The sequence below is a fragment of the Panthera uncia genome (assembly GCF_023721935.1).
Source record: "Panthera uncia isolate 11264 chromosome B2 unlocalized genomic scaffold, Puncia_PCG_1.0 HiC_scaffold_24, whole genome shotgun sequence".
In the NCBI taxonomy this organism is placed as follows: Eukaryota; Metazoa; Chordata; class Mammalia; order Carnivora; family Felidae; genus Panthera; species Panthera uncia.
The window spans coordinates 93,740,648-93,758,752 of record NW_026057580.1 but is presented as its reverse complement, the minus strand read 5'-3'; the positions used below and the strand labels follow the sequence as shown (position 1 = coordinate 93,758,752).

Here is an 18,105-nt window from a genome sequence, read left to right as displayed (position 1 = left end):
CCAGGGTCTGAGAGTGGAGGGCAGAGGTGAGTAAAAAGGGGCAACACAAAGGATCTTGGAGTGGGGGAGTCACAGAATGGTTCTGCATCTTGATTTTGGCGGTAGATACGGGACTATATGCATTCATCAAAACTCATGGAACTATGTACCAGAGACAATGGATTTTATTGTATACAGTTTACCTTAAAAACCTAGAGATTTCCAGTTAAATAACAGTTGAGGCATTTGCTGGCAGTAACCAACTATTTGATCTTCCCCTGAAATCCCGCATCTTTAAATTTGTAGCTATATAATATAGACCATCTGTTTTAAAATAGCTTTCTCATGATGTCACTTTTAAAAATTGATGGGTCTAGAAATGTTTACTAGGGGGAAAAATTAAACTTGACCTCAAAGAGCATGTGTTAAATTGTATTTTTTTTTCCCCCTTTCATACCTGGAAATACAAATTTAAATGACGGATATAGAGAAAAATCTCTTTCATTTGTGAAATTGTCAAGCTCTCCAGCACCAAGCCCACCCAGAATACGGCAGGGGGCTGAGAAGGCAGGCCCCCTAGAGCAGGCCTCCCTGTCTTTCTGAGCGCCTGGCCTGCCGGTGTGGGGAGTGTGTGCTTGTTGAGAGATCTCACAGGCACAGTGCTCCGCACAAGCTGAGTGATGTTCAGGACTCCTTCGGGAACCTGGGGAGTGAGCCTGGGGCTTAAGCAGTGGTTGCTGGCTGTAGGGTCCATTTAGTTGCTTCTTAGTAAGCCCTTAGGGGTGGGGGTTTGACGTTGCTCTTTTTGCGGGGGGGATCACGTGGTCCTGGTGACTTTTCGTCCTCAGCTTGGTTTTGCTCCCACTCTGTATCCTATTAGGAAGGCCTCACAGAGCAGTGAGACCGCAAGAGTCCCCCCCGCCTCAACATCCTGTAACTCACACGTTGTGGTCAATTCAGTTTTAGCATTTGGCAAGGGGGAGTGGGGAAGGGCAATGCATGAGGGAATCAGGGTATTTTAGGGTGTCCCTGACATGACTGACAATGAGATCCCTAGATGGAGGATCCCTGAGGACAAGATCATGAAGTTTATTTTACATCAGTGCAAGATGCTCAAAGTACACCTTGAACACATGAAATACGTGTTAGGATTGGAAGGGAGGAACCCAAAGGTGATAAGGAGCAGGCTTATTCAAGGAATGGGAAGCAAGGCGAAAGGGATAGCACGTTGTGGACTGAGAAGGAAATTTCAGAATTCCAGAACTTGGAAGGGAAGCAAGTATTTTAGGTTGCTAAGGAGGAGTGGGGCTGGAGGTTGCCAGAGTTAAGGGAGCTGAGTTAGGAGATTAGGGTACCGGCTGGCTCATCACGTCATTAGTTCGTTTGTTCATTCATTCATTCAACAAATAGTTCCTGCTGAACACTATTGGCCTTGGATGCATGGCAATGAACAAGTATTTTCTGGTAAATACAGGGATGGCAGTTGGGAGACCTAATAAACAAGTAAGAAAGGCTCTAAGACAGTGATTTCAGAATTGAGATTTCCTGGGTTTTGAATCCCAGATCCAGACACTTAATAACAATGTGACTTAATAAATAAATTACTTAATCCATTTGTGCCTCGCTTTTCTCATCTGTCCAATAAAAATATTAAGTGCCTACTTCATAGGATTGTTGTGCTTAATGTGGTCATTAGCATAAAGTTTTAGAACAGTGCCTGAAACATAGTAAGCACTCGGTGACTATTAGCTATTAAAAGTGTGAACAGATATATACTTTAATGTCGGGTAGTGACAAGTGCTATAAAGAAAAATAATTCAGGGAGGGGGATAGAGAGTGGTGGTAGGGCTGTTTCAGATCAGATGTGGAGAGGAAGGTCTCTCTGGGGAGGTGACAGATGAAAAAGGACCCGAATGGTGTGGGAGAACAAGTCATGCAAAGGTCTGTGGGAAGAGTACTTCAGGCAGCAGAAACAAAGGCCCTGGGGCAGGAGAGATTCAAGGCCTAGGAAAGGTGGTGGACAGTAAGACGCTGAAGACCTTTGTGATCCAATCCCTACCCCATTATACTCCTCCAATTTACACTTTTGGAAGACAAATCATCTGTGGGGGTCTGGTCGCCTCCGGAGGGGTATGTGAGATGTCTGTGTGACAAATTGAAAGTTTTAGAGATAGGACAACTTGAGCTTAATGGCAGGTTTTATATATATATATATATATATATATATATATATATATACACACACACATATGTATATGTATATATGTATATATACATATGTATATGTATATATATTATATATGTTTATATATAATATATATATTATATATGTATATCTACCTAAAATGCTGCTGGTCAAGGGGTTCAGTTAGAAAGTATTTACAGCTCCATAGGCCTGTGTGTGTGTGTGTGTACATAAAAAATATATATGTATATATATACATGTATCTAGATACATGTATATAAATGTATCAATATACATAAAATATAGTCATACACTAGGTTAAAACCCTATATATGTTTTAAAGACAAGTAATAAAATGCCTGTAACTATGCATATATTAACATCCCATAAAGGCCTGGAGTAAAATGTGTAAATATTGACACTAAGTGGCACAAATAAGATTATAAATAGCTTCATGTGCATTAAGATTTGGCCTCCAAATGAGGCAGAGAAGATTTTGCTGCCAAAGCGCTGCAAAAAACTTTTGGATTTTCAGCGCTTTTTGAATTTTGGATAAAGGATTGGGAACCTGTAATAATTTCCTCCTATGGGCCATCTATAGGATCAGAACTCTAGGTAGCAACATCTAAAAGACACAATAAAAGCCCAAATGGAAAAACCTGTATAACAAATAGCCTTAACCACTGTTTTTAAAATATTTCCTAAGTATAAACCCTTAAGATATTCTACTCCGGATATCTTACAACTCTGCTCTGATCGGGACCGATCAGAACAGGGCAGGATTTTCGTAAAGGAGAAAATTAGGAGTGGCAGGAGCCCCTGAGGTCAGCCCAGGGCCTACGCGACTTTACAGAGGTGTTGGTATACATTTATGGCACTAAGTTCCCGGGGACCAGAACTACCTTGCACATAGAAGAAAACTTTGCCAGTTTTTCCCTCTATTCATCAAATTTTGCTTCTCAGTGGGAGTTAAGCCTCAGTGTTAGAGTCATTATGAAAGTTCCCAGATAGAATCTTCATAGTTCTTCAGAGCACATAGAAATATTGCATTTATCCTCAGAAACATCTGACATCTAGAAGGTAACAACAAAGGTACCAACAGATACAATCATAGTAACCTGAACAATGTTCCCCTTTCAGTCAACGTTTATGAATGAAACCTTTAGTGCCAGAAGCTTCGAAACAATCTAAACTGCAACCCGTACCTGAGTTCCCCAGGTCCTAGTGAGCAGCTTGCCGTGGACCCCTGGTCCGCGGCCCCGGGGTCCCAGCTCCTCCCTCCGGGGCTGGGGGCGGCTCTCCGCCGCGGGGCTCCGGCCACCAGGGGGCGCTGCGGCCCCCCCCCCCCCCCCCCCCTCCTCCCGGGAGCGGCCGAGCCAGCCCGGTGGGTGTTTCTCTCCCTCTCGCGCTCTCTCCTCCCGGCCTCACATCCGGGTCTGGAGCGCGGCCGCCGCTGTCAGTGCTGGTGCGGGCGCGTCGGGGGCCGGGCCGGGGCGCAGTAAATGGCGGCGGAGGGAGGCGGAGCGGCGGCCACGCTCAGCTCAGAGCCCCCGAAACTTTAGACTGGAAGCCCCACAACTTTCCGGGAAGTGCCGCCGCTCCGGAGGGGGGGGGGCGTGGACGGAAGGGGGAGCCGAGGCGGGAAGTCTGGGGGGAAGCGGCTGAGAGCCGGGGAGACTCGAACCCGCGGCGGGGGCGGTGGCGGAGTCCGCCTGTGCCTCGCGCCGCGGCGGCCCCCGCCTCCTTTCCCCGCGCCCTCCCCGCGGCCGCCGAGCCGGAGCCGGAGCCGCGCCGAGCCCGGGACTGCACGGGGCCTCGCAGGCGGCGGCGCGCCGAGTCCAGCCGGGCCCCCTCCTCGCGACCTCCCGGCCCTGTTGCTCGGGCGCCCCCCGCGCGCGTGAGGCCGGGGCTGGGGCTCCCCGCGGCTTCGCGGGGCGAGGAGGAAGCCGGGCCGCGCACAGCCCCCGCCGTCCCGGGGTCGTGGGGCCGGGCTCCGGGTGTTGCATGCGGGGCGGGGCGGCCGTGAGCCGGAGGCGAAGATGGAAGGCTTGACGCTGAGCGATGCGGAGCAGAAATACTACTCGGATCTCTTCTCCTACTGCGACATCGAGAGCACCAAGAAGGTGGCGGCCAACGGGCGGGTGCTGGAGCTATTCCGGGCCGCGCAGCTGCCCAACGACGTGGTCCTCCAGGTAACGCCGCCGCCCTCGCCTCTGGTCGCGTCCGGGGCTCTGCCGGCCGCCGACCGGTCGCTTCCCGGCGGCTCCGGCCTCCAGCCGCCCGCCGCCAAGGGGGTGGGAGTGGGCGCCGTTTCCAGCAGCGCCGGCCGTGGGCTTGTGCCCCCGGACTCCCCAGCTGCAGGCTGGGGCCGCAGGTGCCCGGGTGGCCCGGACTCGCGGCGCGGCCGAGGGGGAGGGGTCGCTGTTAGAGGACAAAAGTCACGCAGAGATACGGTGGGGGGTGGGGGGCGGAGGTCTGTGTATTATCGCTCAAGAACCTAAGTCCAGTATTTCTCAAAATCTGTATTTTTCACAACTGGAAGAGCAACTTCAGATGAAGGATATCGGATTGTTACCATGCCTTTCTTTGAATCATAGATCCTGATATATAACATAGCTCCCCGGATCCTGCAGAGTAGTAAAGTTATCAGTATAGGTAAAATGTTTTTTAAATTCTTGAATAAGCCAGCGGGCGAGGCAAAGTGGGTTTTGTAGGAATCGAAGAAGCCTTTTTCTTAAGGAAGCTGAATTCTTGGGGAGATCAAAAATTTGAATTTATAGCTAGTAGTTTGCAAGTAGATATGGAAAGAACTTGTAATTAACTATAGAACGTGTGGCTGATGTAAACTGGACAGTTTTTTGATGCACATTCGGTAACATTTAGTGGAACTTAGGGATTGGGGTTGGGAGATAAGTAAGTATTGAGCAGCTGGAAGTCAGACGTGCCTGTTTGCCTCAATCAGGTCCGCAGCTCTAGAGGAGCAAGCAGAGTACATTTTAAGCTTTCTCTATCACATCTGTTTTTAAAATGGAAGGTTTCCTAGAAGTTCTTATCTAATTTATGTGGTGAACATTATTGTTACTCTGTTTAATGATTCATCGCTGCTGGTAAGAGTCTGTCCAAACAGCATATCAGGAGCAGTTTTTAAGCTTTCATCTTTGTGATGATCCAAGCCAGGTTACCCACCTCTCCAAAACCTAAAGCCGGATGCATGGGTATAATGTAGTATACCCCAGAGGGCACTGAATCAGGAGGTTTGAGGCCTGGGTCTTTGACCCCATTTTATTGTGAACTGGCAGTGTGACTTTGGGCCAGGCACTTCCACTCTTCTAGTGTAAGCGTTGCTCATCTAAAGAATGAGAGTCAGGTTTCTTCCAACGATTCTGGAAGTATAAAAATGTCCATAAAGGTCTCTGTTTTGGAAGTTAACCTGTGCATGAACTATGACCAAGTTGAAGGAGTTCTATCCTTTTGCATAATTTTGTGTGTGTCATAATGCTTTTTAAAAAACCTTGGGAGGAAAAGTTGGGTGTCTTAGATAACGACAGCTGGGAGTCTCAAAGCCATGCTGCCATAAAGGGACAAAACGTAAATATTTTAGGCTTTGCCGGCTACTTACGGTCGAACATTCTTCTTTGTTTTTGTTTTTGCTACTCTTTAAGAAGGTGAAAGCCATTCTTAGCTTAGGAGCATACCAAACAGGGCCTGTAGTTTGCCAACCCTTGCTAAAAAGAATGGTGGTGGCAGTGTGGGGTTCTCTACTTCCTCCGATGGCTTTGGGGTTAGACTTTTAGCCAGAACGTGCTCATTAATGATATTCCCTTTTTTGTCGCAATAACAAAACATACTTTCAAGTCATTTAGGAACTAAAATTAAGGAGAAACTTCCCAAGTTCTGTTTTAGTTTATGTTTTTGGGGAGGGGGAGCCGAAATAAACTGACATATATATATATATATGAGTATATATATGTATTTAATTATATATATATTTAATTATATATATATTTTTTAACTTTTAAAATGTTTTTATTTATTTTCGAGAGAGACAGAGTGTGAGCAGGGGAGGGACAGAGAGAGAGAGAAGCAGACACAGGATCTGAAGCAGGCTTGTGGGGTTCGAACCCAGAAAGCGTGAGATCATGACCTGAGCTGAAGTCGGACGCTTAACCGACTGAGGCACCCAGGCACCCCTAAACTGACTTATATTTTTAATAGTGCATGAAGACTTTAGGACTTTTAATGTATTATTTAGTAGTATTTCGGATAGACAAATCAGCATTACCCTTTGCTTGAAATATGTTTAATCTAAGTTATTTTTGTGTTTTTCTCAGGTTTATTAATATTCAAAAAGAAATTTCTATTGCCTTTTTGTATAAAGAGAGGGCATAAATACCATAAATGTTCAGGATTCAGTTACAAGTCGGAAGCTGCAGGAACTTGCTGAAGCAGAACTCTTACAGTAATATATACTAAATAGTATTATGGATATCTTGAAGGCAGTTTACTTAAAAATCAGCCTAAAGTGTAAAATGTGAGCTAAAAGGGGAATTGGATTTAGTTCTTTTAAGAGAGTTTGGGATTGTCTGAAGACAGTCCTTTGTTGCTTTCTAAGTGAGATGCATTTGGGTCAGCTCCTGTATATTGAGTGAGTTACTTAACTGGACTAGGTGTTGCAGGCCATCACAAGAGGAGTAAGAAGCTCTCAAGGACCTTGTAAATTACAGGGATACCCGTGTGTAACATGAAGCACCCATGTGAATACCGTAGGAGAGGTGCAGAAGAGGTTATGGTCAGGAAAGCCTTCTTGACTTGAGATGGACATTAAATTAGTATGGAGGGAGGGCAGTGGGACGGATAAGACTTTCAGACAGAGAAAAAAACATGACCGAAGTTGGAAAGGGGAGGAGCCTTTTCAAGAACTAGCAGATTTAAGGTTTGCTGAAGCTGCAGTATATTTGGGGGATAATGGAACATAGAGTTAGAAAGAGACCATACTGAGAAAGACCCTAAAGAAGGCAGAAGATTTCATATTTCAGTAAGCAGTGGAGACTCATTAATGGTTTTTGACCTTGGGTGGGGGGCGAGGAGGAGGCTTTGCAGTGGTCTGGAATGGATCCTGGGTGATGGGCATTCCAACCAGAGTAACAGCTGTGCAATAGGAAACAGATCTGGATGAACAGGTCTGTTACTGAAGGGCTGCTGGCTAGACACTATGTTAGGTGCTTTGTTGGATAATGTTTAATTGAGGCCAAATTATCAAGGCTGGGTGGAGAGCTTTGAACTAATTGTGAAGGTAACAGGGAGTTGTAGTGTAAGAGAAATGACTCATAAAAGCCATGCTTTACAAGGCCTTTAGATCAGTGCAGCAGGAGTTAGAGGGAAGAAGCTGGAGATGAATTTGGGAACACATTCTCTGTTGAGAATGGTGAGGAGCGAGGCCATGGTGCTCAAATGCAGGAGTGGGGGAGACACCGGGGAGGATGATTTTATCTCCCAGGGGCATTTGGCGCTGTTCGGAGACATTTTGGGTTGTCCTAACTTGTAGGGAAGGAGCAATTCTCCCGGCATCTAGCAGACAGAGGCCAGCGATGCCACTAAACATCCTACAGTGCATAGGCCAGCCCCCCAACAAAGATTTATCTAACCCCAAATGCCAGTCAGTGGTGCTGAGATCGAGACATCCTCACCTGGACTCTGGTGGTAACTGTGGAACAGCAAAGGAGGCTAGAACTTCATAGAAATTATGAAGGTAGATTTGATGGGCCTGGGCTACCTAGTGATATTTAGATGAGGGAAGGGTAGAGCAAGGATTATTCTTTGTTGGATTCTACTCACCACCTAAAAAGGGGGCAGGAAGAGTCTGGTTTTAGGTAAAAGATACTGGCAATTTGACTTCTGGCATTTTGAGATGGCAATGGAAATCTTCAGGAGATATTTGGAAACATATGGATGTTTGTCCCCACTGAGTGCTTGTTCTTACGGTGAAATTCAGATATTTGGGGTGTCTTCTCTGCTTTTCTCACCTAAGTATTTTGGGGGTAGGGGGGCAGGCAGCTTCTTACACTGTGGGCATGCATGTACACATCAGGGCTTTGATTGATGTAGTAGTTTTCAGCATTTGTTAATAAAAGTCATGAGAAGGCTGAGTCATCTGGGAGAATGAGTGTAGAAAACAAAGAACAGAGGGCCGAGAACTGAAGGGGGAAGGAGCTGGCATTTATTGAGTGCCTATTATGTTTCTTTTACTGGGCAAATCATTTTCATGTAAGAACTCATTTGATGCTTACAACAACCCTGTAAAGTGTATTATTTTTTATTTATTAACTAGGCACCTGATAGGCAGAGAAGTTAAATCATCTGTTCGTGAATAAAGCGTCTCTCCTTTACCGTTATTCTTTGTTACCTTTCAGCTCTTTCTTACTTTCACTGTTCATGTGATTGGTTTGCCCATAGTTCTCCTAAAGAGTGGAGATTTAAGATAGTTTGATTTTGAGTTATGTGTGGATTTCCTTCTCTGCATGGTCAATAGTTTCATGTATGATGATGTCTTGAGACACAGCCACTTAAGAGAAATAGGAAGATTCTTGTAGTTGGTATCCTGTGCACACAGAGACACAATTTTATATTACTACAGCTGGCAGACATCTTAAAGTATGTTCATTACCCTGGTTTTGGAATGGTAGAGTCAGTCCTGTTCTGAGTTGAAAGGTTTGTTTTGGGGGGTGCCTGGGTGACTCGGTTGGTTGAGCGTCCCACCCTTGGTTTTGGCTCAGGTCATGATCTCATGGTTTGTGAGATTGAGCCCCTCGTTGGGCTCTGTGCTGAAAACTCAGGGCCAGCTTTGGAGTCTCTCACCCTCTCTCTCTGCCCCTCCCCTGCTCACAGGAGCTCTCACTCTCTCAAAATAAGTAAATAAACTTTTTTTTTTTTTTTTTAAAGAAAGGTTCGTTTTTGGAGACTGTCAGTAGACAAAGTGAATGAGCTACAGCTTTATAGAATTATGCTCAACAACAGAGAGGAACAGGACTGGGTGGAGAAAAATTTGGTTCATAGGATATAATCACGAGGAGTTTTGCTCTTTGCTGAGCAAAAAAAATTCATTGACTTGAAAATCACCTTATCTAGAAATAATTTATTTTATTTTTTAAAGACGAGGGAAAGTATGCTACCACACTAATCAGTATGTTTTCTTAGCTTTTACTTGGAGCCCCTACTTTGGGAAATGTTTTAAAACTACATACAAGTTTTCCGTGCGTAATAGTTTGAGAAAAGGTTCTAGTATTAATGGTTCTTTTATTGAAGGTTCTAACCAGTGTATCCCTATTAATGAAGCTGAAGAAATGTCTTAGATCATTTGTGTTGAGCAACATCTTGGTAGAATATTTGAGTAACACATTAATTTAATGGGTGAAAATGACAACCGTGACACATAAACCATTTTGCTTTTCTCTTGAAATTTGTTCAGTTATAAGATTTATTCATTAGTGATAGTATTAAAGTAAGGAAAGAGAGCCTCATTTGTTCACTGAAAGTTATAAACTTAATACAATAAATGTCAGGTTTGTTGTTCTGGAGCAGTGATTTCTTTTTTATTTGTAATTTCTGGATCATTGAAACAGTTACAACAAACTACAAAAACAATCTTGCCTTAATCAGACACTTTCCTATATACAGCTGAAAAGCATACTGTTTGTGACAGAAGTGACACTTAATGGTTTTCTGTAGTATCCTATTTGCTTTTTAAATTTGTTTTTCCTATATCATTGCTAGTTTTAGCCTTTTCTTTTTCCTTTTAAATGAATAGCTCAGAGTTAGTGTCTTAGTATTTTGGGAATTCATGCTAAGCATTTTGATGGAGCTGTGGAAGAGCATACAGGCCGGTATAAGGAGCTCTAAACACGGGAGGCAAGTTCCAGTCCTGTCTGTAGCCAGCCTTGTGACCTTGAACAGATCACTTAATGTCTGGATTTTCTTTCTCACAGCCTGAAGAGATTGGATTGGGTTTTTCTTTTCTTTTTTTTAAATGTTTGTTTATTTATTTTGAGAGAGCATGAGCTGGTGGCACTCACGAGGCTGAAGAAGAGAGAATTTTAAGCAGTCTCCACCCTCAGCATGGAGCCTGTCCCTGTCCCTGTCCCTGTCCCTGTCCTGGAGGCTCTGCCTCCCAACTGTGAGATCATGACCTGAGCCGGAAATCAAGAGTCCCAACGCTTAATCGACTCAGCACCCCTGGATTGGGTTTTTCAAAGAAACGTGTTAGAGTGTTGAAATGGCCACTGTGTCCAGCCACACCCTTAAGAACATAGTGCACAGTCCTGAAATTAGTTGTCCACTGTTTTAACAGTAGAATTGATTTCTTTTATAAGTTTTGGAGATTTGATGAGGAGAATCTCAGCCTGGAATGCTGAAGGGACTTTGTGTACATGAGGGAACTGCTGAAAGGTTTGTAAGGTCCCTAGATATTTGGCCAGTGAGAATTTGAAATGGGTGATAAAACTTGGCATTTATCACCTTTTGCCTCATATAGGTTTCATTGTCTGTAGCCTTTCCTGTGATATAGATGCATCTTCATTCATCTTTTCCCTCCTTTACCTCTATAAAAGAATCTACGGGGGCACTTGGGTGACTCAGTCGGTTGGGCATCTGACTTCAGCTCAGGTCATGATCTCACAGCTTGGGAGTTTGAGCCCCCCGTCGGGCTCTGCTGACAGCTCAGAGTCTGGAGCCTGCTTCGGATTCTGTGTCTCCCTCTCTCTCTCTCTGCCCCTCCCCCACTGGCACTCTGTTTCTCTCTCTGTCAAAAATAAACATTAAAAGAAAATAATCTCGTCTGATCAGTTGCATATATATGGGTGACATAAAAATCAGGATGTAATAAGTTCAGCTCAGAAATCTTTTTTTAAATTCATACCATACACTAAGTTTCATTGAAATTTGGTAAATAGGACTTCAGCCTTTAAAAAAAAATACTGTATCTTTTCTTCGTTTTGTTTCAAGAATTGACTTTATGTTGAATTTGAATCTACCTTCTTAAATGATGAAGCCAGAATTTATAAGATCATGTAGCTCCTACCTCTTTTGGGTTGTGGATTCCTTTGAAATTCTGGTGCACCTACATGACATCTGTCTAAAAAATACAATCACACAAAATTTTGCATATAATTTGAGGTTGCTAGCCTTCCTCCAATTTAGTCAGGCTCATCCCATGGACATCTATGTTAAGAAAGCTTTGAGGACGGGCAGACAGGCCTGTGAAATGCCAAACATAATGTTTGTCTTAAGTCGGTTTCGTATGTTTTCATGAATACTTCTTAATGGCTACTATTTATATTCAGGGTATATATATATAACAGTGGTAAAAAATCAGGAATTTTTCTTGCCTTCATGGATTATGCTAATGTTAAAAAGGAAAAGAACCGTGTATAGTTAATACAGAATCATTGCCAACTTGGGGACCTACTTAGTTGTAAGGGAAGGTTCCTCTGAGGAGAAATGGATGGAGATAAGGGAACGAGAATGAGATGTTTCACATGGAGGGAAAGCATGGGAAGGGCCTGAAGTTTGAAGAGCTTAATGTGTTTGAGGAAGTGAGAAGCTAGAGCCCTTGGGCACGGGGAGAACATGGCAGGGACCACACACTGCAGGGCCTTGTACCCAGCGGTAAGGGGTTTGGATTTTAAATATGCAAAGTTTCTGTTAAGGGAGTAGCATCATCTATATTGTTGGGTTTTTTTATTTTTTTATTTTTTTTGTTAACGTTTATTTATCTTTGAGAGAAAGAGACAGAGTGGGAGTGGGAGAGGGGCCGAGAGAGAGGGAGACACAGAATTAGAAGCAGGCTCCAGGCTCTGAGCTGTCAGCACAGAGCCCAATGGGGGGCTCAAACTCACGAGTGGTGAGATCATGACCTGTGCTGAAGTTGGACACCCAACCGACTGAGCCACCCAGGCGCCCCTAGCTGTATTGTTTTTTCAAGATTCTCCTGCTGTGTAGAGCGAAGAGCAAACAGAAACAGATTGGCCAGTGGATATGCAGTAGCTCAGATGGGAGATGATGGGAGATGACCGTGGCTTAACAGTAGTGCGGTGGCAGTGGATGGAGAGGAGTGGACATAGTGGAGATACTTTGAGGTGGTAAAAATAGGAGGACATGATAATGGATTGGATATGGAACATAAGGGAGAAGGAAGAACAAAGAGATGTTGCGGGAAGTCACTATTCTTACGGTTGGGAGAGGAATGGGTTTTGGGGGGCGGGTGGTTTGGTGTGTGGTGGAAAGGTAGTCGTGAATTCAGGAGGGTTTTTTTGTTTTTTTTGTTGTTGTTGTCCTAGGCTCTTAGAATGCTGCGAGATTGTCAGGGGTGCCTCTACCAGAGGGGATTGAAGATATTTGGCTTGCAGATGTTCATTTGAAGATTATCAATGACACTTAAAAGCCAAGAACGTAGATGAAATCAGGGAGGAAGAGAAGGAAGAGATGACAGGGAGGAAAGAAAAAAGACTGACTAGAAATGCAAAGAACCCTGAGGAATGCAGTACATTTCTAAGTTGGGTAAACTGGAAGGCCGCTAGGAAGGAAGCTAAGAAGGACAGTCAGAGAGTGGTTGTAGGGAAATTGGGAACGTATATTGGACCATGCCATGGATGCCAAGCAATGCAAGTATTGGAGGAAAAGAATAGTTAACTGTGTTGAGTTTGGTTGGCTGAGAAGTTGGGAAGATGTGGGCAGAAATATGGCCATTGGATTTGGCAGCCTAGAGGTCATCGGTAACTTTGATGAGCCAATTTCATGGACTGGTAGAGATGGAAACTAGATTTGAGTGACTTGAGGGATACCCGATGGCCCAGGAATTAGAGACAGAGTGTATAGATAGTGTTTGAAAGCTGTTTGCAGGTGAAAGGAAACAGACGTGGGGTAGAAGCTAGAGGTGTATGAGGATATACAGGAAGTCTTCCTTCCTTCCTTCCTTCCTTCCTTCCTTCCTTCCTTCCTTAGTATAAAACATACTGCAGCATGATTTTAGTTGTTAGGATAAAAAGGGAAGAAAGGAAGATGAAGGAAGCATTGAAAAAGCAAGATTGTTCAGGAGCCCAACTGCACAGAGAATGGACTTAAAAGAAAAGGGATCCCTTCCTCAATTTTGAAAGGGGGGAAGAAGGAAGAACATGGATATAGAGACAAGTAGGTACATAGATTCAGTGCAGGAGAATTCTGATGTTCCAGCCTAATAGTTTCTACGTGTTTTACATACTGAGGCAAAAATAACAGTTTAGTAGTGGGAACAATCTGAATATGAAAGAAACAAAATCTACTTACAGTAGCATCAGAAAGAATACATACTTAGGAATAAATTTAACAAAAGATGAGGTGCCTGGCTAGTTCAGTTGGTAAAGCATGCAACTCTTGGTCTTGGGGTTGTATGCTCGAGCCCCACATTGGATGTAGAGATTACTTAAAAATAAAATCTTGGGGCATCTGGGTGGCTTAGTGAGTTAGGCATCTAACTTGATTGTGGCTCAGGTCATGATCCCAGGATTGTGGGATTGAGCCCCATGTTGGGCTCTGTGCCGAGTTGAGCATGGAGCCTGCTTGGGATTCTCTCTCTCCCTCTGCCCCTCTCCCTTGTTTGCACGTGTTCTCTCTCAAAATAAATAAATAAACAAATAAATAATAAAAATAAATAAAAATAAAATCTCAATCTCTCTCTCTCTTTCTCTCTCTTTTTTGTTAAAGAATCACTGGGCACCGGGTTGGTTCATTCATTTAACCAGCTGACTCTTGGTTTCAGCTCAGGTCATGATCTCACAGTCTGAGTTGTAGCCCTGCCTCGAGCTCTGTGCTAACAGTGTGGAGCCTGCTTGGGATTCTCTCCCTCTCACTATCCCTCCCTACGGTGCTTGTGCATGTTTTCTCTCTGTCTCTCAAAATAAGTAAATGATATTAAAAAAAAAAACACCCAAGATTTTTATACTACAAAATATTACTAAGAGTTATTAAAGATTTAGGGGCACCTGGGTGGCTCAGCCAGTTGAGCGTCCAACTCTTTGCCCCAGGTCATGATCCCTGGATCTGCTTAAGATTCTTTCTTTCCCTTTGCCCCTCTCCCCGACTCGTGCACTCTTTTTCTCTAAAAAAAAAAAAAAAAAGATTAAAGATTTAAATAAATGTTTTAAAGTTGTATTTATTTTGAGAGAGAGCACACACACATGCATGAACGGGATAGGGGTAGAGAGAGAGAATCCTAAGCAGGCTCCATGTTCAGCATGGAGCCAATCACAGGGCTCGATCTCACAACTGTGAGATCATGACCTGAGTCGAAATCAAGAGTTAGAGAGGCTTACCTTGACTGAACCACCCAGGTGGCTGAAGATTTAAATAAATGGAGAGACAGTCTGTTCATAGATTGGAAGATTGGATGTTGTTAAGAGGACAGTGGTTCTCAAACTGACCTATAGATTCAACCAGATCCCTATCAAAATCCTAGTAGGCATTTTTGTAGAAATTGTCAAGCAGATCCTAAAATTTATAGGGAAATGTAAAGGACCTAGAATAGCCAAAACAAAGGAAATAGAAGATTTGCCCTACCTAATTTTAAAACTTACTTTAATTTACATTAGTCAAGACAGTGATTGGCATAAGACTAAGCATGATAATTAATAGAACAGAAATGAGAGTCCGGAAATGAACCCTTAGCATTTATGATCACCTGATTATTAAAAAAGTATCAGGACAGTTTGATGAGGGAAGGATAGTCTTTTCAACCAATGGTGCTTCGATACCCATATGTTTAAAAAATGGACTTGGATGTATGGTTGTGTATACTTCACACCATACACAAAAATTATCTCAAAATAATCATAGACGTAATTGTAAAATCTCCAAACTATAAAAATTCTAGGAGACGCTGGAGAAAATCTTTATGATCTTGTGTCAGGAATAGTTCTTAGATGACACCAAAAGCGTGAATTGTAAAAGAAAATACAAATTGGACTTCATTAAAATGTTTAAAAACTTTATCACTCCAGAGGATATTTAAGAAAGTAAAAAGACACAGACTGGCAGAAAATACTTACGTCTTACAAACATAGTATAGGTCTTTAATCTAGAACATATAAAGAAATTTTACAAGTCAGTTATAAAGAAAAAAACCCAATTAAAAATGAGCAAAAGACTTTAATAGATATTTCACCAAAGGAGAAAATATAAATGGCCAAGAAGCATATGAAAAGATGTTCAGTGTTGTTAGTCATTAAGGAAATGCTGATTAAACCACAATGATATGTTGTCACACACCCACTCGAAGGGCTGTAATTAAAAAGACTGACATTACATGGTATTGTGGAGAAACTGGAACCCTTCTACACTGTTCTTCGAAATGTAAGTGGTACAGCCATTTTGGAAAACAGTTTGGCTCTTCCTTAAAAAGTTAAACAAGCTTATCAAATGAATCAGTAATTCCACTAACAAGACCTACCCCAAAGAAATGAAAATGTGTGCACATAAAGAATTGCAAATGTCTCTTAAGAGCATTATTCACAACAGTCAGAAATTGGAAAACAATCCAGCTGTGCATCAAATGATGAAGGGATAAACAAAATATGGTATATTCATATGGTGGAGTACAATTCCGATAGGAAAAAATTGCTGGTAAATACTACAACAAAGGTGAATGTCAAAAACATTGTCAGTGACAGAAGCCAGATACAAAAGGGTACATATTATGTGTTTGCATTTGTATGAAATGTCTAGAAAAGACATATCTATACAGAAAGAACAGTGGTTACCTGAGGCCAGGGTAGGAGTGGAGACACTAGAGGAAAACATTTGGGGCGATAGTAAAGGTCTAACTTTGGATTGTGGTGATGCTGTACAGCTCTGTACATTTTCTTAAGATTCAATGAATTGTATGCTCACCTGGGCTAACTTTATGGTATATAAATTATACCTCAAACTGTAAACTTTTTTGAAGATGGTTTTGCAGGGTAGGGTAATATGTATGAAATAGTCATCTTGGAGAATGTGAAAGGTGAGTGCTGTGGAGAATAAAGGACCCTCTACTGTGTGTATAATATAGTTCTAATTACAAAACCTCAACATCGCTTATATAATGTGGCGTTTGTTAAGGACCTTCTGTTTTGGACGTGATATGAAAAGTGATACATTGATAATCTTTATGTGTAGAAGAGATTGCCATATGAAGATTCATTACAGCCAAGTATATTTACATGAAGCACCAGGATGATAATTCGGGCTTACATTTACTCACTGCTTCTGCGTGCTGGCTCTGCACGCCTTATCTGGTATTCGATTTTTTATATGTACTTTATTTAATAGATTTAGAAGCGGCTGAAAAGTTGTGATTTAGAGCGAATTGAGACCAGTTTCTATCTGTTGACTTTAGGTTGTATGCTGAATTTATACACACTTAACTAAGATATCGTAGTTTTTTGGAAAATTGCAGAAACATAATGCCTCAAAGATAGCGTGAGTTTGAAATAATCATGCCTGGTAAGTAGTGATTTGATGGAATAATAGTTTTATTTTTTTTTAATTTTATGTATGTATGTATGTATGTATGTATTTGGAATAGTAGTTTTAATCTGTAGGAAGGACTGCTTCCAGTTGTCGTCTTCTATTGGAGTAATCACTGTCACGATCATTAATCTTTTTGTAGCTAAAAGCATCTACTGTTACTCCGAAGCACTGATTTGGCATCTTTGTGTTTCTAAATTATTGTATCCAGTGTGAGTTTGCATAAGTACATAGATCTGGAACCAAGTCCTCACAGTCATACAGTATTAATATGCTCCTTTGTATAAAAAATAGCTGCTAATGGTACTGATCTAAGAGAGATCTTTGCTTCCTGTCCATGGATTATGTCAAATGTTGTATGTGGAAATAGAAATATCTATATCCTTGACAAATCATTGTCTGTAAACTAAGGATTATTGATTTGTATCTCATTTATGACTAGAAGGATCAGAGGTATGTTTAAACTAGAGTGTTTGTTTATATTATATTTTTTAATAGTTAACTTAGAAGAGTTCATATTTTTTCTAGAGCACTTAATTATATTCCATAGAAAAGTTTTTCATTATAACACCCTTATAATATTGTGTCAACAAGTATTGAGTCCTGTGTAGTCAGAATAGCCTGGACTTTGGAATGTGACAGTTCCACATTGGAATGTTCACTTGATGCTTATTAGCTCTCTTGCCCTGAACAAGTAACTGAACTTCTCTTAAAGACTCCCATTTCCTCGATTGTAGACTGGGGATAATACCAGATAATGCCAGAAGTTTTCATAATACCAAACCGAAATGAAGTGTAAACATCTAGCAGAGTGCCTGGTTCTAAGAGGGTGATCACATAAGTTTCGTTCAGTCAAACTCTGCTTATATGAGAAAACTCCCAATTTATAGGATCTTGTCTTTAATAGTAAAAATCTCTCCGTATTTCTTCCAACCTAGATTTATGCCTTTTGTTATTTTTGTTGCACGAAATTAATAATACTGCCCCCCATCCTTTGATCCTATCAGTAACGCCCCTTGTTTCACCATTTTACTCTGTAATTGGAGGATTTGTTCTTCTGAAGTGAAGTATACCACCAAAAGACTATAATAAAGGATGATTTTAAGGTTTTGATCTTATGTAGCTTGCAGAATGATTATAGCCATTAACAGAAACAAAGAAGTGAGGAGGATTGCGTAGTTTTGTGGGGAGACATTGTGCTGAAGTTTGGATGTGCTGGGTGAGATGCCATGTTAGTCCGTCTGTGTAGCAAGATTCATGGGCATTTCAAAGCTCGAGAGTCGCAGCTTGGTGGCTTTAAAGCTTGTGCGGACCTGATGGTGATTTCTGACTGAGGCCGTTCACTAAACATGAGGATTGCAAACTTCATTATATCTGAAACGTTCTTTTGCAATAAATGGTAAATTGCA

At 42.2% G+C, this 18,105-nt stretch overlaps 1 protein-coding gene across 7 annotated transcripts in view; it reads left to right on the top strand.

Annotated features, from left to right (window-relative positions):
- Nucleotides 1–4,055: 4,055 nt before the first annotated feature.
- The window catches only part of REPS1 (RALBP1 associated Eps domain containing 1), an 86,016-nt gene continuing 71,966 nt past the window's right edge, over nucleotides 4,056–18,105 (top strand). The window contains exon 1 of one of the 7 annotated variants that reach the window (XM_049654448.1): nucleotides 4,056–4,356. In XM_049654448.1, coding sequence (XP_049510405.1) covers nucleotides 4,204–4,356 — 153 coding nt within the window. In that variant the 5' untranslated portion in view covers nucleotides 4,056–4,203. Of the gene's footprint in view, nucleotides 4,357–11,969; nucleotides 16,673–18,105 lie in introns of those variants that run through there. The other 6 variants (XM_049654449.1, XM_049654447.1, XM_049654451.1 and 3 more) reach the window with 6 other exon arrangements.